The 27,063-nt window shown below is 37.6% G+C and overlaps 1 protein-coding gene across 8 annotated transcripts in view; it reads right to left on the bottom strand.

Moving 5' to 3' along the window:
• UTRN (utrophin) overlaps positions 1-27,063 on the bottom strand; it is a 576,638-nt gene that overhangs the window by 432,685 nt on the left and 116,890 nt on the right. For all 8 annotated transcript variants that reach the window (XM_050787306.1, XM_050787309.1, XM_050787310.1 and 5 more), the window contains 6 exons: positions 11,881-11,973; positions 10,219-10,296; positions 9,757-9,849; positions 7,372-7,544; positions 4,889-5,004; positions 4,034-4,194 (listed from right to left, as the gene is read on the bottom strand). In XM_050787306.1, the coding sequence (XP_050643263.1) occupies positions 4,034-4,194; positions 4,889-5,004; positions 7,372-7,544; positions 9,757-9,849; positions 10,219-10,296; positions 11,881-11,973 (714 nt within the window). The remainder of the gene's footprint in view (positions 1-4,033; positions 4,195-4,888; positions 5,005-7,371; positions 7,545-9,756; positions 9,850-10,218; positions 10,297-11,880; positions 11,974-27,063) is intronic.

The following is a 27,063-nucleotide window of genomic DNA, read 5'->3' on the forward strand; positions in this document are numbered from 1 at the left end:
TCCTTATATACTTTAAGAGCTTATAACCAAATTGACTCTCCCTAGTTCTTTTATTCCCTTTCAGAGCAAGACTTCTTTAAGACTTGCCTACATTCCGTCTCTACTTTATCAACTCTCACGCATAATTTTTAAGTAGAATATTTCAAACGTATAGAAATGTATAGAGAACAACACAAAAAATGCTCAGGTATTTAACAGCTACGGTTTGTTAACATTCCCTCTAACTTCAACTTGCTATTTGCCCCATGACTCAACTGAAAACGCTTTTGCCAATGTCACCAATAACCTTCTCATTGCCAAACGGACCTTTCCAGCATCATCTTCACGGTGACCATATAATTAACCAACAAACTAATTTTTGATAATAACGATGCTCGAACAACAAATCTAAATCAGAACTGCCCAAGAAAGCCCAGAGAGCTGGCCACCCACGTTCCTTGCTTCAGCCCTCGGTAGCATTCCTCAAGGCTGAGCAACCTCAGCTTCCGGAAGCTTCTTTCCCTGCTTCTGCGACACTGCCCTGGTTTCTTGCTGGTTCAACAGCAGCTGCTGACTCATAAGTAATAAGTCTCCCCTAAATTAAGTCCTGGGCTCTTTTTTCTCCCCTCTCTATAGTCTGAGTAATCTCATCTACTCTTATTGGATTTAAAGAACCATCTAGAACCACCTAGGAGTCTGGATTCCAAACTCTCATATCCCACTGATCTTCATATCTCTACTTCAATGCCTCCTAGGAATATTAAACCATGTTCATATTCAAACCCTTCACTTTATTCCAATTGTTCCTCCTCAGGCTTCTCCATCTCAGTAGAAGCTCCTCCCTACAACTAGGTACTCCAGCTACAAACCTGGGAGCCAGTCCGGCTTCTCTCCTTCACCTTCCACATTTAATATGTAAGTAATTCTGACCTTCCTTCAAAACTTATCTCAAATCCATCCAGACCTTTCCCTTTCCACGACCACCTACATCCATCTTCTGAACCGGAATACCTGCTAACAACTGCCTTTACTTTACTGTTTTCCCCCACCCAACACTCTCACCTTCATAATCCACAGTCCTTTTCTCACACAGCAGCCAGAATGATCTTTCAAAAATGTAATCCCATCATAAGACGTACCTGCTGAAAACCTTTCGCTGGCTTTCCCAATGCTCTTAAGATATAATTTAAAATTCTTAGCACAGTTTACAAAAATACTGTGATAGCAAGAAACCAAGATAGAGAGACAGAAAGAGAGAGGCAGACAGAGAGTTGTATTTTGATAGATTAATCAGAAAAGACTTCTCTGAAAAGGCTCCATTTAAACTGAGGAAAAATGTGCAGCCTGCCATATAATGGTGGGTGGAGAAGCATTTAACAGATGGGAACCTGCATGAACAAGAATCTTGGGGAAAAAGTGGAAAAAGTCCACTCTAACTGCAGGGCAGAGTGGCAGAGGTAGGCCACATCTTGTAAACTATAGGAGAAAATGAAGTCTTTAATTAGTATGAAGGCTGGAATAGAATGAAAACACACACAAAAGACATTTTGGAGGAAGACTTGAAGAATCCAGCAAACTGAATATATGAGTTAAGAAATGAGCCAATCAGCACAGAGTTGAAACCATGGATAATTGAAAGACAGATGGTGCCAAAGACAGAGAAATAAAAATGAGTTAAGTTATGGACCAAAAATCCTAAAACTGCAGAATTAAAATAACCCCTGGAGATCATTTAGCTACAAACCTCTATACTAAAATGAGAATATCTAAGAACCAGGAAAGTTAGTGACCAGCCAAAAGTCACTGAGATAGGCACCAGTATCCATGAGGTCGAGAAGGAAGGCATTATCTAAACACAAATGTTCAGATGGTATTAATTCAAACACATGAGGAAACTTTCAACTGACAGATATTTAAAGAGTGAATATCTGAATGCAGGAATTATTCACTGACCACCAGCGTATGTTTGTAGAAAGAATAGGGCAGAAGAAGTCTGGCTATTAGGAGAGTAGTGGACGGCAAGCTATGTCAGAGAGATGATTAAAACTTGATCACGGCTGGGCGCGGTGGCTCAAGCCTGTAATCCCAGCACTTTGGGAGGCCAAGACGGGCGGATCACGAGGTCAGGAGATCGAGACCATCCTGGCTAACACGGTGAAACCCCGACTCCACTAAAAAAAATACATAAAACTAGCTGGGCGAGGTGGCGGACGCCTGTAGTCCCAGCTACTCGGGAGGCTGAGGTAGGAGAATGGCGTGAACCCGGGAGGCGGAGCTTGCAGTGAGCTGAGATCCGCCACTGCACTACAGCCTGGGCGACAGAGCGAGACTCCGTCTCAAAAAAAAAAAAAAAAAAAAAAAACCTTGATCACATTTTAGTTTTCAATTAGTGTAATTCAGCCTCTAAGGCACTAATGAAAGCTTGCAAATGATGACGTTAGTGTTAACACACTTGCACCTAATCAGATAGCAAATGTTTTCTGAAGTTCTTATCATGCCGCCCTGAGCCCTAAACATAAGTGATTATTTTATCTGCACATCACGAAAAGTAAATGAAGTCTCCCTCCTTTTTAAGAGAGAAGGTCCTTAACTATAAGAGCTAAATATCTCCACCTTCTAACAAAATGCAATAAGGAAATGAATCTAAAACCCCAAAACAAACCCAGAAGATCATCTGAGCCAACTAAAAACGTGCATCATTAATGTAGAATGATAACTACACTTGTAGAGGCAAATGCTTCCTAGCACTTTTTTCAATTACAGTAAGTTAGGAATTTTCGTCAGCATCATTTGATATTCACTTCAAAAGAGTGGGTTCACAATTAGGCCTCATTTCTCAATCCTTTCTTTTCAATAAATGTTTTTTTCTTTTTCTATAAATCACTCTATTTTTGAAGTGGGGGAAATAAAAGGATTGGTACACACTACCCAAATAAAATTTAAAATAATAAGTAAATTCTCTGAATCTCAGAGGAAGGAAAAGGATGCTGTGTCAATTCAAGACTAGTATCATAATATGAGAATTAAATAATTTTTTAAAGAAATCTGTTAAATGAGAATGCCAAAACAAATCCAGAAGAAAAATGATAATAATGATAGCTGTTGCTTGTTGAGTGCTTATCAATGTCATTTTAGATACTTTGAATTCATTATCTTTATGAAGTAGGTGGTTTTAACCACATTTTGCAGACAAAATTGTGATTGAGAGTTTAAGTAACAACCCAAAACAAGTAGCAACAGGATTAATTTAAGGTCTGGAACCCAAGCTTGCTTTCTCTCTGAAATGTATTTCTTATAATTTTGAAATCTACATGTATGTCTTGGTTGCTTGGTCACCAGAATATTGAACCAAGTGACTTCTAAGGTCCAACTCTTCCGACTCTCTCATCTTATGAATTACAAGGACTGGTTGGACTAAAACAGAATGAGATTAAATATGGATTCATTCAAACAGTATAACTAAGTAAGAAAATAAATTATGATTTTATTTCTCTCTTTAAAAATTCATTTATATCCTGATGAATGAAATCATCATAATCCCTTCATGAAAAGCTCACCAGTAGTTTACCATACATTACTGGTCCTAAAGGAAAGGGAAAATAAGGCTTACATTTTGATAGCCCTTGTGAGACATATAACGGAAAAAAAAATCTTTTTTTCAATGGCGAAAAAAGAAAGACAATTAGTACTTAGAACAAAAACTAGGCTGATATGAGAAAAACCATCCTTAGCACATGACAGAAATAAAAGCTGGCAACCAGATGATGTAAAAACATAGATTCTCAGCATGTCATGCAGCAGCATGATCAACAGCCCAGTTTTTCTGGGTGAAATAAGGTATTTTCCTTCTTAATAAAGTCCATTGAGTTATGGTTTTTCTATTACATGAATGTGACAGAATGCTAACTGCTAAACTGAACTTCTTATGCAAATGTAAGCTGAGAAACCAAGATGTTCTCAGTCAAGAAAAAAACCCTCTGAAGGTGTTTTTATCTACTGCCTAGGAGAAAACAAATAGGGCGAGCCAAACACTTTAATAAAATATTATCTGTACCTGTATATTAATTGCTTCTTCCTCACATTCTTTCTTATATTTCCTTGGGAGTGTCTCTACCTCACGGATGGCATCTATAGTGACTTGCTGAGGTAGCACCTCAAACAAAGATGTTAAATACATAATTATGGATTTCTTGTCAGGAAGCTGAACGGCAACATCTAAAAGTGGAAGAATATAAGAACCAGCTTAAATTAGGTGTCCAAAATACGTGAATTGCTCAATATTAGATATAAAATAACTCTCCTTAGTACCCATAAACAATACCTAATACATAATCTTTGCAATACCACAGCTCAGTAAATTGCCACTTCAAAATATATGAGACAAAGGCAAAAGGGATTACTTATTTTTGTTCAGTATATCATTTTTTAAAGTCTTCCCTAAAAGCTTCCCCAAAATGGTCAAAGATAAGCTACCATATGTTACCATTTAAGATAAAGATACAGACTTTATTCATACTATGAAAATAAGTCTAGAATTCAATCCTGCAACATTTATAACTAAAGTCTTTACATCACATGCAAGAAGCTCACATAAAAATGCTTTTTAATGGACTAACCAGATACTGAATTTATCTAATAATTACATTTTCTTAAAACTTTAATTCTTACTTAATTTAGATTAACTATTGTCCAGTGCTGTAGTTAAATTTCTACCTAAAGGATCCTACAAATTGCTAAGTACAAAAGTATTAATAACTGTCAGTAATAAAATGACTTGCACCTATACTCCAAAAAGGAAAAGGTTCTTCAAGTCTCATAATTCATTTTTAAAAGGACAAAGAGACACTGCTTTTCAAGAATGCAAAACTATAAAGTAAAATCAAGGTTGAAATTAAACACTGAACAATACCTTCAGGATCTAACAGCTTTTCAATTCCCAAATAAGTTTGAGCCTTGCTGAAGGCATGTTCAAGTCTCTCAATTGGTGACATTTTGACAACTTTATCCCAGCTGAAGAGATCAGGTCTGAAAACCATGCAAATAAAATGCAACGAAGATGAAATATGTGGAAACAAAGTAGGCATTGTTATACTATAATACATTTTAGTTTTAGATTATTTTTATTTGTGAGGATTTTTTGTGTTTATTTTTATATTCCAAAGACTTGTCAAATACATACTTGAAATTAATTCACAAATATGAAAATAACAGATAATACTTTCCAAGGATCTTGTATTAGCTAAATAGGACTGCTATTTTCTGTGGTAACCATTAAGACTAGAAGTAGTATGTAATATTTCCCAAAGAGCAGAAGAAAAGGGGGTAAGGGGGAACCTACCAATACAAAAAGAGATAGAAAGTAAAAATAAAAAATAAAAAAACACAGAAAAGATAAGACAAATGAGCAGCTCACACTATGTTGTAAAAATGAACTTAAATATATAAATTATCACAATCAATGTTAATGGACTAAATTCTTCAATTAAAAGATCAAGATTAGCAGAACACAAAATACAGCTCTAATCTGTTCTCAGGATATTCCTAAATCAAAAGCCTTGGAAAAGTTTCCTTCCAATGCCCCGCTTCCATGCTACTATATTGTCTAGTACTGTATTTCATTTCTATCTTGGTTTTCTTTTAATACCACAAATTGGACATTATTGTTGCTTTGACTTACCCAAAAGTTCATCATTTTCCTTATTCTGTATCTGTTCTTGCATGTTAGATCCACCCACCTTCTGAGATGTACTTCCCCCACTTCCCTCCCTGAATTCATCTCCCATTATTCCCCCAACTCAGGTCACTGCAGCCACTGGCCTCTCTTATCCCAGGTGCCTCCTCTGCTCTTGTCTGATGTATTTTTCTTCAGTGTGTGTACTATTTCTATATACTACACAACTTTATTATTGTCTATCTCCCTCTGTTGGAACATAAGCTCAAGGAGAACTAAGACTTTTGCCCGTTTTGTTCTCTGCCGTATACCCTGTGTCTAGCACGTAAAAGGCACTCCACGCATATTTGTTGAATCAATTAATTAATAAATTGAAAGGCATATTGGCTAAAACTCTACACTTCCTTGATAAAATCCCTTAACCAAATAGAAACCTAGGGCAACCTTCTTAAACTGACAAAGGAGGAGTGGATGAATACTGGCAGGGAGGGATTCTTTAACCTCATAAAAAGTGTACCCAAAAAGCTACAAAAAACATTGTTCTTATGGTAAAACACTAAAAACACTCCTTTTGTTATCAACAACAAAAATTCTACCCACTATCACCAATTCAAATCAACACTGCATTGAAGGACAAGGCACAATAGAGAACAAAAAAGAAAACAGAAGAAATAAAAGGATCATAATTCTAGGACATTCTAATCCCTCCTCTCCCAAAAAACCTACAATCTACAGAGACAAACTTACTAAAATGTGTAAGAACTGATTAAGTTTCCAGATATAAGATGTAGAAACGTCTATTGCACTTTTATATACCAGCAAAAACAATAGAGGAAATGAAACTTGAGAAAAGTAATCATTTACAACAACAATAAAACATAACAAATTTTGCCTTTGGCATTTCAATCCCTGATTCATGTAGAAATTATTATTATTATTTTTTTAGTGTGGTGAAGTAAAGATCCAATGCATTTATTTATATATGGGTAATCAATTCTCCAAACCATCTATTAATCTGCAATGTCAGCTCAAGCATATATCAGATTTTCCTGTGTAATGGAGCCATTTCTGAGTTCTTAATTTTATTAGGTTGAACCATATGAAAACACCACTCTTATACAGCAAAACAGTCACGTAGGCAATTTCATATGGTTCAGCTTACATTGGTGTGTATATTGATAGTACTGCATAGTCTTAATTAATATAGCTTCATACTTTCTTTTTGGAAAGTATTTTAGCCTGGTTCTTCTTCAGAAGTCTACTGGCTATTCTTGGGCCTCGTCTTTTATATAACTAGAATCTGTTCACAAGTTTCATTAAAGACAATTTGGCTACTTTTAATTTTAATTGGGAATGCATTGAATTTACAGAGTTTTACTTTCGGTATGAGAAGAAAAGCTAACACAATTTTTTGTATATATTATCAGTTAGTGCTGAATGACTGGGGTTGAACTATGTGAGTTATTTCATATTTTTTAAATTCATAAATATGCAGGAGAAACTATGGACCTTGTATTGTGGCATTTAATTCCTAAGGAAATAAAGACTTGATGGGTAGTTTTCTTCCATGATATTTCTTTTCTTAAGGTTTTGGTAGAACATGTGCAGAAAGGAGAGCAGTGGGACTGGAGAAGGGGCTTCAGGGAGTAGTGGTGGCAGCAAAGGGGCAGAGAAGAAACATGAATTTGTAAAGCCCACTTCTAGATAGAGTAATGTCTCACTTATGTCGGTGGAGGACAGCATTAAAGGCGAGTCCATCTGTCCAGCTGGTGGTGAAGTTGAGGACGTTGACTTGGCTGTAGGGCCTGGTGGTCTGACGCACCCAGCTGAGCAGGATCTTTTCACTGTTGGTCTGCTGCAGGTCTGACATGACATCCTTCATGACATCTTTCACCTATGTAAGAGAAACCAGGCCTGTCTATAACTAATACTTCAATCGTTTACTTCTATTTAGTTCAATGAAGTCTTTGAAAAAGCAATATTGCACTAATTAACCATTATGGATCAGGTAACTGGCATTCATTTTACTTCAGATTTTTCTGTAGACACTGGAGCAATAAATTTTAACAGTGATTATTTTGGGGGACAAAATTTGAGGTGATTTTTACCTCACTGTTATACATTACTGTGTTTTCTATATCTTAAGCAACACTTATACTGTGTTTGGTTACAATGAACACTACTTTCATAGTCATAGAAAGTCATAGTTTATGTGTTTACAAAGACCTTTTCAATTTAAAAAAGTTTATTTTCTACAAAAATTAGAAAGGAAAAACTTTTGAGTACGTAAAAATAAAGTATCTTTCCTGATTGCAATCACAATTATACTCTAGAACTAACATTTTAAATTATTATTCTAAATTAGTAAACATGTTTCAAGAAAGTGCTCAAAGAATGACACAGATCTATCTAAGGGACACAGGAGCCAATTTAAGAGGCTCACACTGGCCAAATCTAGGATGACTTGAACACTCAAATGAATACTAGTAAAAGATTATAAACCTATGCAAATGTCCATGAATCTATACTGATATGTAAATGACTAAATGAATGGAGAGAGAGAGAAGATAGACAGAGAAACAAGAAATAAGGGGAAGCTCTTCCTTACAAGTAGAAAGCCAACTAATGTAGAAGGAATCATGAAATTAGAAAATCATGATCTATCAAGCATCATAATAATAGCTGGTCCAGGCAAAAAGTATGAATGGGTGCTAAAACTAACGAATAAAACTTCGATAAAAACTAAATATTTATACAATCTCAAAGTATATCCCCACCCGATACTTTTAATAACAAAGGGTAGTCAAATTACAGGAAGAAACTTGGTAAATACCACCTTAGTCAAACAATGAAAGTTAACACTGCCAGAAAAAGAACTGACGGACATCCCTATCCCCGATATGATGCACTAAGAAGAACTCACGTCACTTTTGTGACGTCCCTGCCAAAAGTGAACAACCTGAACTTAATCATAAGGAAACCTCAGCCAAGCCCAAGCCCACCTAGAGAGATATTCTACAAAATAACTGGCCAGCACTCTTCAAAAATATCAATATCATGAAATACAAAGACTCAAAAACTTCCAGATTAAGGAGGACTAAAGAGACATGAAAAATAAATGTAATGCATGATCTCAGATTTTCTTTCACTACTAAGGATATTACTGGGACAACTGACAAAAATCTAAGATCTGTAGATTACATAATTGTATTATTTCAATGTTATTTTCTTGATTTTAATAATTGTATATTAAGTTTTCATATTTAATAATCAATGATTGGCATTTTAAATATCAGTATTTCACATTTCATATTATTATACCAGTATGCTATTGTGTTTACATATGAGAGTTCTTGTTTTTAGGAGAATGCCATGGTTTTAGAAAATACACAGTAAATATTTTAGGCAGATAGGGAGAGAGTACAAATGCAATATTGACAACTGGTAACATTTAGGAAATGTGAGTGAAAGTTACTTGGGAATTCTTTGAACTATTCCTGCAACTTTTCTGGACATGAAATTATGTCAATTTTTAAAATTTAACATAAGAAAGGTACGTACTTTTTTTCCTAGACCACAAAAATAGGGCATTTTGTCAGCCTCTTCCATTGAAAATTGTTATGAGTTGAATTATGTTCTCTAAAATTAATATGTTGAGTACTTCAGAGAGGGGCTCTATTTGGAAATAAGGTAATTGCAGATGTCACTAGTTAGAATGAGGTCACACAGGAGTAAGGTGGGCCCTAAATCCAGTATGACTGATGTCTTTACAAAAAGAGGAAATTTGACACAGATATGCACACAGGGAGAACACCACGGCAACACTGGAGCTATCTTATCACAGGTCAAGGAACCGCAAAGATTGCAGACAAACCGCCAGAATTTGGGGGCAAGGCATGGATCAGAGTCTCCCTCAGAGACTTCAGGAAAAACCAACCCTGCTGATGCCTTGATTTTGGACTTCCAGCCTCCAGAACTGGGAGACAACAAATTTCTGTTGTTCAAACCAAGCAGCTTGTGGTACTTGGTTATGGCAGCCCTAAGAAACCAAAAGACAAACAATACATTTTCCATCTCTATTAAAAAGTGATTGGAAATTTCCCCACCTGCCAGTGCAAAATGATGCTCCAAAGTAGACCCAAAGTCAGTTTGTGATTTCCATCCACAATGTCAGTTCCCCCTATATTCACTAATTCCACCTATTAAGAAAAAAAAACAAAAAAACAAAACAAAACAAAAAAACACTTTTAAGACAATTTATTCACAGAACTCCAGGTTTTCATTTTAGCACATTTGGACAGCAGTATAAGTGAGAGATAAGAGAAATTTCATTTTAGAGAATCAGGTGAACCTAAATCTCAAAAATGTATTATTTATACCACAGATCAACATAGCCATCAGAAAAAGCACATGACTGTTTCTTCACTCACAGAAAAAGTTCAATATTTCTCATAATAAAAAATGTTTGCAAGAATCAGTGGATGCCAATGCATCAAGCAGTTGGCGAGTTTCACAATAAATAATGCTGATGGCAGCACAGACCCCCAAAACTCACATTACAAGCTTACATTGTTCTGATGTAAAACCTGCAGCACTCTGTTGACGTTATTTAAGGCATGTACCCTTGTGGAACCACGTTCCTTTGGCTGGAAAATAAAACACAAAAGCAAGTAAAACTGATTGTCCCTCCATATGTCTGACAAACACTAACATTGAGATATACACAGAAGAGCAGCTCAGCGTGCAGGGCCCCTCAGAGGCAGGAGCTCTAGCTGAAGTCTCAGGTTACCACCCTGGAAGCTGGTGGTCACAGTATGTAAATCCCTCAACTAACAACATCTTAAGATACCAGTTCCCTAACTTGCAAGCACATTGAAATGTCCTAGGCAGCTTCATAAAAACACCAATCCCTCAGCCCAACCCCACCCCCAAAGAGTGTGGCTTAATGGGTCTAGGGTGTGGTCTGGACTTGGGATTTTTAAAAGATTGCCTATAGTTCAAATGTGCAGACAAGTTTGGAAAACAGTGCTCTATGAACAAAGCTTCCTGTCTCTCAATTGGTATGGCTGCGGAAGGATTTTAGAGAAGCTGTGGCCTCTTTATTCTGCACAGATGTGAACAGAGCAAGGAGGATTCAGAGGCACCATCCCCAGGCTCCAGGTAGCATTACAAGAGCCCTCGGAAGGCAGGGAATCCCCACCTGGGGAAAGATAACCTATGCAGCTTCTTTCTACTTCACTGGCCAGGGAACCTTATCTGAGAGAGGGATCAGCCTGTCTAACAGTTATCTACCCACCACCTGGAGGGCAAAGGGAGAGAATGACACCCCACACTTCTGCAAGAAAGAAATTCATCTTCAGGAGTGCATCTGTCTGTCCTGTGATAGTACTTCTACCTCTAGAGTTAACATTTGTACCCATAAATGCATCCTCTTCATTGGCATTTTTTTCTGCATGACTATGGAGTATCCTACACATAAAATAATAGAGGTGTATTTAAAAAATAAATAAACAAAATACAATCCTGAAAATCTGAATAAAAAATGGATGTCATTGTTTTTGACAACTTTTTGTGTTTTTTTAGAGACAGAGCCTCGCTCTGTTGCCCAGGCTGGAATGCAGTGACGCAATCTCGGCTCACTGCAAGCTCCGCCTCCCGGGTTCAAGCAATTCTCCTGGCCTCAGTCTCCCGAATACCTGGAATTACAGGTGCATGCTGCCACGCCCAGCTAATTTTTTGTATTTTAGTAGAGACGGGGCTTCACTGCACTGCCCAGGCTGGTCTCGAACGGCTGAGCTCAGGCAATCCGCCCGCCTTGGCCTCCCAACGTGCTAGGATTACAGGCGTGAGCTACTGTGCCCAGCCTGAACAACTGTTTTAAAAAATATTTAAAATTTCAATGTGTTTGTCTCCAGACTCTGCTGTTCAAAACATTCTGCCCTCTCTATAAATCCATTCTTTTTTGTAATTTCTCTCATCCTGGGCTGTATCAGAGCAATAAACAGTTAAGGTAATTTTATCTTCAATAAAAACAGAGCCCTCAGAAGAACCGAAATGTTGTTGCATCAAAGCACTCATTAAAACACTTCATTAAAAATGTTCCCAATTTCAGCCTTTACATTTGAATGTAAAGTAAAATGGATACTTTCACTTTAATGGGTACCCACAGTGGGTCATCAAGTATCAGTAATGACTGGAGACTCCATTGTTTACAAAGATGACTTGCTCACCAGTGATGTTCCTGTGAGGCCTTCTAGAAGATCCAATAGCTTCCTTCCATCTTTGAGGTCTGTGAACATATCATTGATTGGTGGTTTCCCACTCTGTAAAAGAAAAACACAAATAAAGTATGGGGTATGCCAACAGCAGAAACTCCACATATACCTGCAAATAAATGAGTGCCTTCATTTTTTGCTCAATTAAAATGTTGTGGATGATCTGCAGACTATCCAAATTTGTCTTTCATAGAAAGAACAAGTACAAATACAGAAATTTTCAAATCCCATAAAGAATATTTTAAACTGAAATAAATTACACTTTTCCTTATAAAGAAAGCAAATCAAGCTGCTGTTAACATTGATAGGCCTTCGGGCATCGTGGTTCATGCCTGTAATTTCAGCACTTGGGAGGCCGAGGCGAGCTCAGGAGTTTAAGACCAGCCTGGCCAACATGGTGAAACCTCATCTCTAGCAAAAATATAAAAATTAGCTGGGAGTGGTGGTAGGCACCTGTAATCCCAACTACTTGGGAGGCTGAGGCAGGAGAATTGCTTGAACCCAGGAGGTGAAGGTTGCCGTGAGCCAAGATCGCACCACTGCACTCCAGCCTGGGCAACATAGCAAGACTCCATCTCAAAAAAAAAAAATCTACAAAGTCTGGACATAATTTCACACAAATATACAGTAAAGTGTTAGAAAGAACAATGAACGACAACAAAATAATAGACCTTGAATATGATATATGTTCCTGAGAAAGCAATGATAAGGAGATGCATTAAAATGTAAATGAGCCTACAACATCCGGGTGCAGAGGCCAACAAAAAGTATGAGGATTGTCACTTCATCACTGCATTTCACATCACAGTGTGACAATGTCTTCCAGCATTTCCATTATGGGAGCACGTGATTTGGTCATCAATTTCAGGGCTGAGGTGTTCAGTCTGTATTTCTGGTTATTAATTTCTTAACACTTAAGGCACTTTGGGCTTAACAATTAAATACTTTTTGTGCTTAAAACTAGTACCACTCCAAGATTTTGTCGGTTGAAGCTTATAGAATTCCTAAACTCTTGTCCCTGATAAATAGCCTCAACTCCCACAGATAATCCTGCTCTAGTGTCTGATGCCAGAAAAGTCCACTCCATTCACTGTAAGTTTGGTAGATCCTTGCCTGTCTGTGACACAATGGGGTATTGTGCAATGGGGCGATCACCACATAGAAAATCAGGAAGCCTCGGCTTTAAGTCCAGTTTGACCATTAACTACCTGGTGAACCTGGCTCAGCTACCTAAACTTTTAAATCGAAAGTCACTGTAAAGATCAAATAATATAACATTATAAGAAAATGCGCTGAAAACTATAGAGTACAATTTAATATTTAATAAATGTTGTATTATCTTGTATCAAATTACTGCCTTGTATAATAAAATCTCCACAGAGATTAACAGTTCCACTTCCTGTCAATAATAGATATTTTTTAACGAATACTTCTTTTATCTTCTTCATTTCTCACTTTAAAAAATAAATATGTATCATTTATATGAAGCAAAACTTTACCGTGAGTTTGAAATGGAGGAGGGGGAAGAAGGAGCCATTCTGAAGCTTCCTAAAATTTGGCATTACTCCTTCCTTCCTCCCCTCGTGATTCCTTATCTGTTTTTATTGTGTGTGTGTGTGTGTGTGTGTGTGTGCGCGCGCGCGTGGTGTGAGCATGCATGCCTGAAGAGACCTGAATTGCAAAGATGAATAAAGATTCCACATTTCTGCACACTCAACAGCTTACCATTCAGTGGAAGAGATACTCTGTTTCAGAAAATAATAATTACAGTGCGATGTGTAAGGTCTGGAATAGAGAAGTGTGCCAGTGCTATAGGAGCACAGAGGAGAGAGAGGCCCCAAGAGCACTGCAAGCCAGGGAGTGGGCAAAGGCTTCAGACAGGAGTTGACCCTTGAACTAGACTTGATTTAGTTTTTTACAAGGCATAATTTACTTATCTTTTAAAAAATTTAGATTCAGGAAGTTCATATGCAGGTTTGTTACATGGGTATGTTGTGTGATGCTGAGGTTTGGGTCTCGAATGATCCCACTGCCCAAGTAGTGAACATAGTACCCAGGAGATAGTTTTTCAACCCTTGTTCCCCTCCCTCCCTTTATCTGTTTTTAAATAAGTATTAGGTATTGTCAACTCATCATTTTTAGCATGTGCCTTCTTCATTGTTCATATACTCCAGATGAGGCAAAGTGCAGTAAAGTTTTCACCACAGAATCAGTAAAGAATACACTGTTACTTATTCATATCTGAAACAAAGCTGCTTTTCTATTCCCAGCTGCCTTTTTCACAGACAGCAATGGATTCAGGGTCAAAGAGATTTTCTCCATCAATCAAAATAACACAGAGATGTGCAAGATGCAGGAACCACTTTTCAGAGGCAGAACTCCAGGAAGCCAGGCAAGGGGTAATGTCTCCCTGAGGGGAAAGTCCCATGAGGACTTGCTACCCACTGTCAGTAAAAGCAATGGGCAGAAGTGGCCTTCATCACCTGCCTACCTCTAATCCCCCTCCCCCACCCAACTAGAAGAACAGTTCTGCAAAATAGCCAACAAATAACCAAATTCACTTTCAGGTCTTAGGCATAGCAAAAATATATCATACAGGTAAAGCACATGGGAGAAACAAATGGGGGTATATAGGCATAGAAAGGATCTTAGAAAATACTGATGATGGCAAGGGCAACTAATATAATACCTGGGCATCCTGTAACCTTTCTCAAATCCACTCTCCACTTTCCAAAAAATAATATAATACAAAACAACTGGTTGGGCGCAGTGGCTCATGCCTGTAATCCTAGCACTTTGGGAGGCCGAGGCTAGAGGATCACTTGAGCAGGAATTTGAGACCAGCCTGGCCAACATGGCAAAACACCATCTCTACTAAAAATACAAAAACTGGCTGGGCGTGGTGGTGCACACCTGTAATCCCAGCTACTTGAGAGACTGAGGCAGGAAAATTGCTTGAACCCAAGAGACAGAGACTGCAGTGAGCTGAGATCATGCCACTGCACTACAACCTAGGCAACACAGCAAGACTGTATTTCAAAAAAACAAACAACAAAAAAAAAGCATTATATAAAGGAAATATAAATATTTATTCATATTATAAATAATTATGGATATCCATCAATGACCTCATCTGTAAACAAGAGGCCTCTTGTTGGCCATAGAATTTTGGGCAAGTTACTTGGCCTTTCTGCATCTATTTGTTTACCTGTTAAAAACTAAGATGACAGATGTTCATTAAATGGTTGATGTGACTATATCACAAGCATAACTTTAGTGTTTTCTATTGGCAGAAAAGTATAATAAAATATCAACAATATCTAAAAGGACTGAGACAACAAATAAGCACTTCTTCATCTCAGGCAGGAGGGCAAAGCAGGCCCTGAACATGGGAGCATGGTAGTGTCAATTCACGGAGAAAGATCTCACAAGTCTGAGGTTTCATTAATGTGTCATATGATGATCTGCAGGAATATACGTCATTCAAAAACAATTAACTACCTTTTGTTGTAAAATGAAAGCAGCCATAGACAATACATAAACAAATACACCAATTGGAATGACTATCTTCTAATAAAGCTTTATTTGTGGACACTAAAATTTGAATTTCACATAATTTCCACATGTCACAAAATATTACTCTTCTTTTGATTTTTTGTAACAACCTAAAACTGTAAAAACCATTCTTAGCTCATAGGCCATACGGAAACAGGCAGTAGAAATATGAAATGTTCTTAGACATAATGATAGCAAGCATTCACTGTATCAGATATGTTCTAAGAGACTTATAAAGATTTAATTGTATTATTTAGATGTATTATTTATTTCCTTATGATAGTATTTCAAGAAAAATAGCATCATCTTCTTCATTCTACAGGGGAAGAAACTGATGTGGAGGTGACTTAACAAATGAGAGGCAGAACCAGGATCTGATACCACAAAATCTGACTCCAAATCTATGTTTTCAACATCTGTGCTATACTGCTACTAAAATTATGAAGGCACAGGACGAGGACAGATGGGGAAGAAAATATTTCATCACTGGACTGGGATATATAACGAAAAAAATATTTAATCACTGGGGTGGGTGGGATATATTTAGTGGCCTCCCAAAGAGAGCAACAAGATATATACTACATTTTGATGAATTCAAAATGCAGACTATTTTTTCCTAGTACGCAACTTTAAAGTGTGTCTGGTGCTTTGGTATCACAAGCTGTAAACTTGGGATCCACTCTGGCAAACAGCTTGGAAATGTCAGAAGTCATCTACGAATAAAAATAAAAACTGATTCATCCTGACAGTTAACCTCTTATTTCGATTTTGAAATCTTTGCAAAGACTCATTTGCAGAGACTTCTCTGACAAAGAGAATACAGTTGAATAATGCATTTGGACAAATATTTAGTGAATACCTCCTTTGTGCTTGGCCCTGTGGAAATGCCAAGTTCAGGTCATTCTCCTTATTCTCAAGACAGTTTCCATAGTTTTCCAATAAATACAAAAGGGTATAAATGAACAGTCTTGAACTTGAAAGGTATATAAGCCTTGGGTCACATTTAACTTTAAAAAAATTAAACAAACACATTACATGACTCTAGATGACAGATACTACAGCCCTGGCATGGCCAGCTTTGGCTGTACCCAGGTCTCAACTCCCCCTACCATCACCATTTGGACAAGTGAGACCAGCATTCATACTTGCAGCTGGGACACTACTGCTGCTGGATTTTAAAATGTTAGAGCACAAAGGCAAACGATCATCACAATGCACGGGGAGAAGCCAGGGTGTCTCGTGGGGAGCAGGGGCTGCAAACAACTGCAGTGATGACACATTTGAGGGAAGCAAACCTGATGGGCCCCAGGCACATCTGGAAAATCAGCTGGCTCTGCAGGCTCAAATGGCAGCTCCTGCTCAGTTCTAGTCCAGAGTGGCCATATGGGAATTCAGGTTCACTGTGGGCAGAACTTCTCATTTTTAAAAAGAAGGTGGAAATCTGTATTTATATGTATAATCTCCTGATAACTATAATTTCCTAAAACACTGTGCTAAACAAATAGATCTTGTCTACAGGCACACCAGGTCATAGGGTGACTGATGAGCATGCATACAGCATGACTACATATAGGTGAAATATAGGATTAATCAAAGAGGAATGCCTTAAGGAACTGGTCAGTTTTGGAGAAAGGCCACACACAAATATGCACATACACACACACACACTCACACATCCATGGACTATAGAATATGAATAATTGCAAATATATCATATATCAAGAAATAATCACTCTTGCTCAGGCCAAAAACACAGGGAGTCATTCCTGATTCATTTCCTTTCACTTATTCTCCATCTCTAACCCACCCACAAGCCCTGTCCTTCCACTTCCAAAAACACATCCCAAACGTGATCACTTCTTACCACGGTCATTGTGTCAACTCTAGCCCAAACCGCCATTATCTATTGCCTGAACTCCAGCTCCAGCCAACTGATCTCTTTGCTTCTACGTAAGAGCCAGAATAATTCCAGTTTTAATGTGCAGACCACATTGTGTCATTTCCCTGATTTACCCTAATGGGAGTCCATTATAGGCAAATCCAATCCAAACTCCAAATAAAAATCTTGTGAGATCTGGTCCCATCCTCTCTCTGATCTGATACTGTATTATTCTTACCCTTCTTCAATACTCCCAAAGCACAATTATTAATATTTCTATCACAGATCATGTTTTTCAGCAACAGTAGTAGTAATGGAAAAAATCTATAAAAGATTGAATAAGGAAGTAAGATTTAGAAAGTACAGTTTGGATTTCTTAAAAGAGTGAAATTCTAATTCTTTGTATCAATAACAAATCAGAAGCAGAATTGGGCCTTGGATTTTCCAGTAGGGAGATAGATCAGTGCCTACTTTCTGTCGTACAGTATGCAAAAACCAAGGCTGATAAAAGCAGCCCTTGACTTCACGGCACTCAGACTCCAAATACAATCATGAGTCACTTAAGGACAGGGATACAGTCAGAGAAATGCATCCTTAGGTGATTCCATCATTGTGCAAACACCATAAAGTATATTTACACAAACCGAGACGGAATAGCCTACAACACACCTAGGCTAGATGGTATAGCATATCACTGCTAGGCTACAAACCTATAGAACATGTCACTGTACTGAATACTGCAGGCAACTGTAACACACGGTAAGTATTCATGTTTCTAAACACAGAAAAGTTACAGTAAAAATATGATATAAAAGATTTTAGGCTGGATACAGTGGCTCACGCCTGTAATCCCAGCACTTTGGGAGGCTGAGGCGGGTGGATCACCTGAGGTTGGGAGTTGGAGACCTGCCTGGCCAACATGGTGAAACCCTATCTCTCCTAGAACATAAAAATTAGCTGGTTGTGGTGGTGCACACCTGTAATCCCAGCTGCACAGGAGGCTGAGGCAGGAGAATTGCTTGAACCTGGGAGGCAGAAGTTGCAGTGAACCAAGACCGCACCACTGTCCTCCAGCCTGGGCAACAGAGAGAGACTCCATCTCAAAAAAAAAACAAAAACAAAACAAAAATAGTACACCTGTATAGGACACTTAACATGAATGGCGTTTACAGGACTAGAAATTGCTCTGGGTGAGTGGTAAATGAATGTGAAGGCCTAGGACACTACTGTATACTACCGTCGACCTTATAAACACTGTACACTTAGGCTACACTAAATTTATTTTAAAAATATTTTTCTTTCTTCAATAATAAACCTTAGCTTACAGTAACTTTTTTACTTTATAAGCTTTTCAATTTCTTTAACTTTTTGACTCTTTTATAATCACACAGTTTAAAACACAAACACATCACACATCTGTGCAAGAATATTGTTTCATTTTTTCCTTATTCTATAAGCCTTTTTCAATTTTTAAAACTGTATTTTTTTAGTTTTTAAACTTTTTTATTAAAAACGAAGACACAAACATACACATTAGCCTAGGCCTACACAGGGTCAGGAACAGCAATATCACTGTGTTCCACTGGAAGGTCTTCAGGGGCAATAACACGCATGGAGCTGTTGTCTCCTATGATACCAATGCCTTCTTCTGGGACACCTCCTGAAGGAACTGCCTGAGGCTGTTTTATAGTTAACTTTTTTTTTTTAATGAGTAGATGGAATACCTTCTAAAATAATGGACTGGACACAGTGGCGCACACCTGCAATCCCAGCACTTTGCGGGGCCAAGACAGGCAGATCATGAAGTCAGGAGTTCGAGACCAGCCTGCCAATATGGTGAAATCCCGTCTCTACTAAAAATACAAAAATTAGCCAGGCATGGTGGCACATGCCTGTAATCCCAGCTACTCAGGAAGCTGAGGCAGAAGAATCGCTTGAACAGGGGAAGTACAGGTTGCAGTGAGCCATAATTGCACCACTGCACTTCAGCCTGAGCAACAGAGCAAGACTCCATCTCAAAATAAATAAATAAATAAAATAATGATAAAATTATAATAAACACATAAACCAGTAACATAGTTGTTGGTTATCACTACCAAGTATTATGTACTGTACATAATTGTATGTGCTAGCTATTTCTACAACTGGCAGCATGGTAGGTTTGTTTACAACAGCATCACCACAAATACCGGATGATACGGTTTGGCTGTGTCCCCACCCAAATCTCGAATTGTAGCTCCTATAATTCTCACATGTCATGGGAGGGACCCAGTGGGAGATAACTGAATCATGGGGGTGGATCTTTCCTGTGCTGTTCTCATGATAGTGAACAAGTCTCATGAGATCTGATGGTTAGTTCCCTGCACATGCTCTCTCTCTCTTGCTTGCTGCCATGAGAGACGTGACTTTGCTCCTCTTTTGCTTCTCACCATGGCCTCCCCAGCCATGCAGAACTGTAGGTCAATTAAACCACTTTCCTTTATAAATTACCCAGTCTCGAGTATGTCTTTAGTAGCAGCATAAGAACAGACTAATACACTCGAGTAAATGGCATTGTGCTATGCCCTTATGACAGTTACAGCATCACTAAGTTATGGGAATTTTTCAGCTTCATTATCATCTTCTGGGACCACCACCATATATGTGGTCCATCAATGTCCAAAACATCCTTATGCAACACATGACTGTAGATATAAACAAAAAACAGTACTAACATAATATGGCAAATATGTTGAGGTGAATTTGCAAATCTAGCTTGGTACTGCCAAAATTATACAAAGAAACAGATATAGCAGGGAGACAGAATCTGTCCTATGACTTACCTAAACCCATTATAAGCAATCAAGTTATAACTGCATATAATAAAAAGAGTTGGAAGATAACAGATTTTAAATGCTTTCAAAAGTAATATGTCTGATGAGTGTCATCTTACAAACGAATAACAAATTTGAGCCCTTTGACACTGATTATTCTATTATTTATTTACACCGTTTTCAAAACAGGATTTGAGACACTCTATTTAATTCAATTACTAGTCCCATCATTTACTGTGTGTCTATGTGTGTGTGTGTGGGTATACAGTATATATATACACACAAACATACATAGTGTACATATCGTAATATATTCATACTCTCCTCAGATTAATCTGATGCCCCTGATAGTTCAAAATGATGCCCCAGCATCTGATAACATTGTAAATTTTATGGTCTCTCTCTCTCCCCCTCCTCATCTGTTTTTTGCAAGAAGTTGGTTAATTTAAAAATTCCAGTAGAAATAACTTAATTCAATATTTCTCAATCTTTTCAAATTAGAATCTTTAACTCATGAACCCCAATCTCAACACTGACACAAATGTAGCACCCTTTTACATTCTTGTAATTCTTCAATTTTTAAATAATCAATATTGCATCAGTAAGCACTATGTACAACATCATCTTAGTTAATGATAATATATTTATATGATAATACATTTTTAAGCCATTATACAACAAAATGCTACACTTTTTCTCTTGGTGGTGGAATTAAAAGTAGTTTGAAAATTTTTCTTTGGATTTACTCTTTTATCTAATTTTTACAAAGTTTATGTATTATTGCATAAATTAAATAATAGAAGTCTTCAAAAGAATGTTGGCTCTAGTCAAGATTAAGCAAAATTATAAAATTACGTTCATCTCAATTATAAAATGTGTACCTTAATCAATGAAATGAAGACTGTATGGTATTTAGTATTTACTTTTATGATTCAACTCCATGGTAAAAGAATAAACACAGCATTGCTTTCCACAGAGAAGACTAAAAGCAAAATAAGGGCACTGAAATAATGCCTAATGAGTTCCTTCCACACCTCAACAACAGAAAACCAGCAAAATGTGCTCCAGTCACTTAAACAATTAGTGAGTGCAGATCTCTCAGCCGTCCTCTTTAAGAATTCTGGGTGGTCAGCACAAGTTGTTAAGAATTGAAAAAGATTCCTTTTAGAAGCTTGCTTGGAAGGAGGGAGGGAGAGAAGAGGAAGAGAGAGACAGAGACAAGAGAAACAGACGGTTGCAGATCATCACAGAGTATGCCACATTAACTAGAGAGCAATGATTTACAGTGTTTACTGTAAATGTGCAGAGAACAGTCCAAATCAGTAAATGTGCACCTACCTTCAGAACTACAAAATACTGTAAAACACATGCCAAACCAAGTAATATCTTTCAGGGAATCACAAGTCACACAGACATGTAACAGAATGTTTACCTTGATTTTGGTAAGTTATTGGTATAGTGATGATAAAATCTGGAATGATAAGGAACCAATGTGGGGCTCAGATACCTGGTGGCCAGAGGCAGGGGCCACTAGCGTACTCCATGGACAATCAGGTGAGGTCTGGGGGCTGAATAAGCTCTGACTCCAAATTAGCAAGAAAAAAAAAATGGGCTAAGGACATGAATAGACAATTGTCAAAAGAAGATATACAAATGGCCAACAAGAATATGAAAAAATGCTCAACATCACTAATGATCAGGGAAATGCAAATCAAAACCACAATGCGATACCACTTCACTCCTGCATGAATGGCCGTAATGGAAAAATCAAAAAACAATAGAGGTTGGCAAAGATGCAGTGAAAAGGGAACACTGCTGGAAATGTAAACTAGTACAGCCACTATGGAATACAGTGTGGAGATTCCTTAAAGAACTAAAAGTAGAACTACCATTTGATCCAGCAATCCCATTACTGGGTATCTACCCAGAGGAAAAGAAGCCATTATACAAAAAAAGATGCTTGCACACATATGTTTATAGCAGCACAATTCGCAAATGCAAAAATATGGAATCAGTCCAAATGCCCATCGAACAATGAGTGAATAAAGAAATTGCAGTATGTGTGTATATATATGTGTGTGTGTATATACTATTAATACTATACAAATAGTATATATACTATTATATATATTATATATTTATATATTATATATTAATTAATATATATTAATATATAATATTTTTGTAGTTGCAAATTGTGCTGCTATAAACATGTGTGTGCAAGCATCTTTTTTGTGTAATGGCTCCTTTTCCAAATGCCCACCTCTGATGGGCATTTGGGCTGTTCCATATTTTTGCAATTGTGAATTGTGCTGCTATAAACATGCGTGTGCAAGCATCTTTTTTATATATAATATAGATATATATTATATATATACTAATAGTATAGTATATATATAGTATATGAATAATACTATTCAGCCATTAACAAGAAATGAAATAATGGTATTTACGGCAACCTGGATGAAACTAGAGACCATTATTCTAAGTGAAGTAACTCAGGAATGGACAACCAAATATTGCATGTTCTGACTCATAAGTGGGAGTTAAGCTGTGAGGATCCAAAGGTATAAGAATGACACAATGGACTTTGGGGACTGGGGGTGGGAGGGGGTGGGTGGAAGTGGGGGTGAGGGATAAAATTCTACAAATTGGGTACAGTGTATACTGCTCGGGTGATGGGTGCAGCAAAATCTCACCGAATCACAACTAAAGAACTTACTCATGTAACCAAACACCATCTGTTCCCCCAAAAACCTACGGAAATGAAATAAATAAATAAATAGCTCTGACTGCACATGCATACCAGGCAAGGTCTGTAGGCAAACTCAGGAAACAATACAGCTTATTCCATGTATACACAACTGGCAATACAGTAGAAATGTTTGAAGAACGCAGTCCTTCAAAAGATAGGCTTCCATGGGACTAGGGTGAGGCATTGGTAATGCACTGATTCTGACAGTGTAAAGGTAAATAAAATGAAAGTTCCTTTGTTCAATATATATAAAGGAGAGGCAGCTACACTGCTCCTTCCCTTCCCTTAGGGTGTCTCCTTAAAACAAGATAGACCCAATTTTTGTGATCAGGAAATAGATAAACCCAGTCTCGTTTTCCAAGTTAAGTTAAACACAGGAGTTGTTGAGAAGTTGGACAGAAACCATCACAACATGGCACATCTAGTTGTCTCTCACAGAGACAAGTGTTCGTTGTTCTTTCTCCTACTTTACTGAATATTTGTGTGAAATTCTGTCTAGACTTTGTCGTCTTTAACCAACTGCCTGCATGCACTTAACCACACATGCACACTTAATTGTAAATTGTATTTTCTCTGTATTCTATGTTGGTACCAAGAGGTACCAGTGTTGGTAGGATTTTTTATTTCTCCAACAAATAATAACAAAAATAAATGTCAGCTTCCCCCCAAGTGTGACTCCCCTTATGGCTGGTGAATTGTTACCTGTGGCAATTGTAGCTAAAAGTTTCCCAGGCCAGATACGGCTGGTAATGGGTCCAGTGTCTCCTTACTCTGTGTAATAGGTAGAGCTTCTCTCCCCTCAACCACTACCTCTCAGCAATCCCCTCTTGATACCTTACTTCCCACCCCGGCATAAGCCCACCCTTCCCTGCACCACCAGAGCCCATCTCTGAAGCTAGAGATGGTGGGGCCACAAAAGGCTGAATGGAAAAGCACAAGGAAGGTGGTCCTGCTCACTCCTTCCTAGGTGAAGGGTGAATAGTCATTTCCTCCCAGTTGATCAATTTCTAAACTGATCATCAATTATAAAGACTACCAAATTTGCTTCACAATTATGAATACCAATAGGCCGAATCAAAACCCTTTATTAAGTACTCATCAAAGCATAGCATATTAAATAATACCTAACAGTTTTAATTTTAATCATTTGTTTTTAGTTTTAACCAAGGTGAAGTTCATTTTATAAACAATTTTGAGATAAAAATCAAATTTTAAAAATTCAAACTGAATGAAAACAAAACAAACAGCAACAACAACAAAGCTTGCATAAGTACAGCCAAAGTATATCTGGAAGCTGGTGTTTAAGAATATGGAGTATATTTTATTGTTTTCTTTTTAGAGGTATTAGTGAATAGACACTAATTCACACTTCTTTTTAAGGAACCACTTGAATGTGAATGGCTCCTAAAACAATCAGTTGAGTTGCCATATGCATACTCATGAAATAAACCAATGGCAGACCCAGTGTGTAGCTCTTCAAGCTCAAGCCTCTACTACAGATGGTATTTATCATCACATAGGAAGCCTGTCAGCCTGTTTATAGTACTAAAGAGAAGATTGGACACCTAGAGGTGGAAAAGGGTTTGGGCTCCTTTTATTGCACCTCCTGTACAAATCTCTCTCCTCATCTTTTCCCACCCCTATTTTAGTGATCATTAACTTCCAACACGAAAAAAGTAGAAAAACAATATCTAAAAGCAATGTCTCATTGTCTCCTAAAGGAAAGCATCTTAATAGCTCTCCATATTGGAATCCATTAAAAAAATGCTTCATAGCTTTTCTCTCTTAGGTTCTGTCAATTTAAATTTCAAATTTGGAATTGTAACTTACATGAAAACTTGGCTCATCTGTGTCTTAGAAAAGAGAAAAGCAGAAATTTGCACAAACTCAAGTTCAGCATTTCTAAGTTTGCATATTTTCTACCTAACCTTTATTTGTGAAGCCTCTTTAGAGAACTGTCTCACCAAATTGATAAAATAACTTATGCAATTTGTATGTTTTCAGCTCTGCCAGATGAGCAGCTCTGAAAGTCAGCCAAAGAAAATGCAGGCTCAAAGTCAGAGCAAATTTCCCAACAGCAAAGCAATGAGGCCTTTGCTGCCTCCCTTGGGAGACCGGCTGGCTAACAAACCAGAGGCTCTGAAATTTAGAAGGGGCAAAAAACTCAAGTCATATACACCATACAATGGAAGAACGTGAGCTTAATGAGCCAATCCTTTTTCCCTTTTCTGTTTATATGTGTCGCACAGATCCACAGATCAGGAATATCACAAATTCAAGGTACCTGATAGGTTTTTTATTTTGCATTCCTAAGTAATTATCATCTCCTATACACTTCACAGCAATGCCTCAATATTTCTTCATGATATAAGGCAGGTAATAATGACCAATTGTGTCTTATGGCTATAGAAATGTAGACCAGGTGACCTGAAAAATTTGACTAATAATTTGCCTGAGGTCATAAATAAATGAGCAGGATATCCAGAAATAAGTGTTTAATTTCCTAACTTTTTGCTTTCTTTTTTAGATAATCACTTTTTTGAGCTCTTCATAAGTTTTAAAAATCCAAGAGCCATAATTTACTGTACACTATGACTTCTCAGGATCCTTGAATTCCAAAGCACCGTATACTCTATGATATGTTAACAAGGATTTGCGGCAAAAAGAATACATATTTTGAGTGAGTGCTGTCTTGGCTACTGTATATTCATATGCAGTTACAAATTAAAAGATGGTTTTAGACCAATATTATTGTCAAGTTCTTCACCAAATCCCTTATCAAGAAAAGAATTGTGCTAGCCTTAAGTTTTTAGTCTTATTTTTCTTCACAGTGAATGTAGTAGTTAGATCCTATGTGAAGAACTGTACTGGGTAAATAAAACAATAATATACATTAAGTCCAAGTGGTCATTTAACAATCACTGCAGCACAACTCCAAGAAATCAGGTAAACAGGGAAAGTTTGGATAGCTGGATTTGCTTATTTTTGTGAAAAATGCAGCAAAAGCCCTGATGCATTATATTCATATCCAGGACATAGCACAATTCATGCCATGTTGCACTCAGTCCTAAACTCTACTCTTGTCTCTTTCCAATGCAACCATCCCCAAGTGGCTTGTGAACATATAGAATTAGGCATATTCAATGTATGTCTATGTCATTGTCATTCATTTATTTATTAAGCCTACAAATACTTTACTGGATACCTACTAAATGCCAAAAGATATGCCAATGAGCAAATAGACAGTCCCTGCACCCACAGAGCTTATGCCTAACCTAGGAAAAAAGACTGGCAACTATTTAAATTACAGTATGGTAAGTGCTTCAAATCATAACACTTTCATAGTATACAGCTTTTCTACCCTAGTCTGGAAGCTCAGAAAAGAGATCCTTGAGGAAGCAACATTTAAGTTCAGGCAAGAAGGAAGGGTAGGAGCTGCCCAGGAAGAGATAGAGAAAGGACTGTGTGCAAAGGCCAGGAAGGCCACCGGGATGGTAAGCAGAGACAGCGTGGCTGGAGCATAAAGAGGGAGCGAAAGGAAAGTACAATAAAATTAGGAGTAAATTGGGAGGTAGCTATTTAGAGTGTTAAGAACCAAGTAAGACCAAAACATCACACTATATATCAAAAATATGTACAATTTCAATTTCTAATTTTGTTTTTTTTAAAAAGGACAATGGGCACCCAATGAAAGAGCTTACAGAAGAGAAAAACGTATTCAGGTTTACCCTTTAGAAACACTATAGATACTCTCTTGAAAATGGAAGGGGAGGCCAGGTGCGGTGGTTCACGCCTATAATCCCAGCACTTTGGGCGGTTGAGGCAGGCAGATCACTTGAGGTCAGGAGTTCGAGACCAGCCTAGCGAACACGGTGAAACCCCATCTCTACTAAAAATACAAAAATTAGCTGAGCGTGGTGACATGCGCCCATACTCCCAGCTACTAGGGAGGCTGAGGCAGGAGAATCGCTGCAACCTGGGAGGCAGAGGCTGCAGTGAGCCAAGATTGGACCACTGCACTCCAGACTGGGCGACAGAGCAAGACTCTGTCTCAAAAAAAAAAAAAAAAAAGAAAAAAAGAAAAAAAAAAGGATAGGGAGATGGAGAAGGTGGGGCATGGAATGAAGAACCAATTA

The sequence above is a fragment of the Macaca thibetana genome, chromosome 4 (assembly GCF_024542745.1).
Source record: "Macaca thibetana thibetana isolate TM-01 chromosome 4, ASM2454274v1, whole genome shotgun sequence".
Lineage (NCBI taxonomy): Eukaryota > Metazoa > Chordata > Mammalia > Primates > Cercopithecidae > Macaca > Macaca thibetana.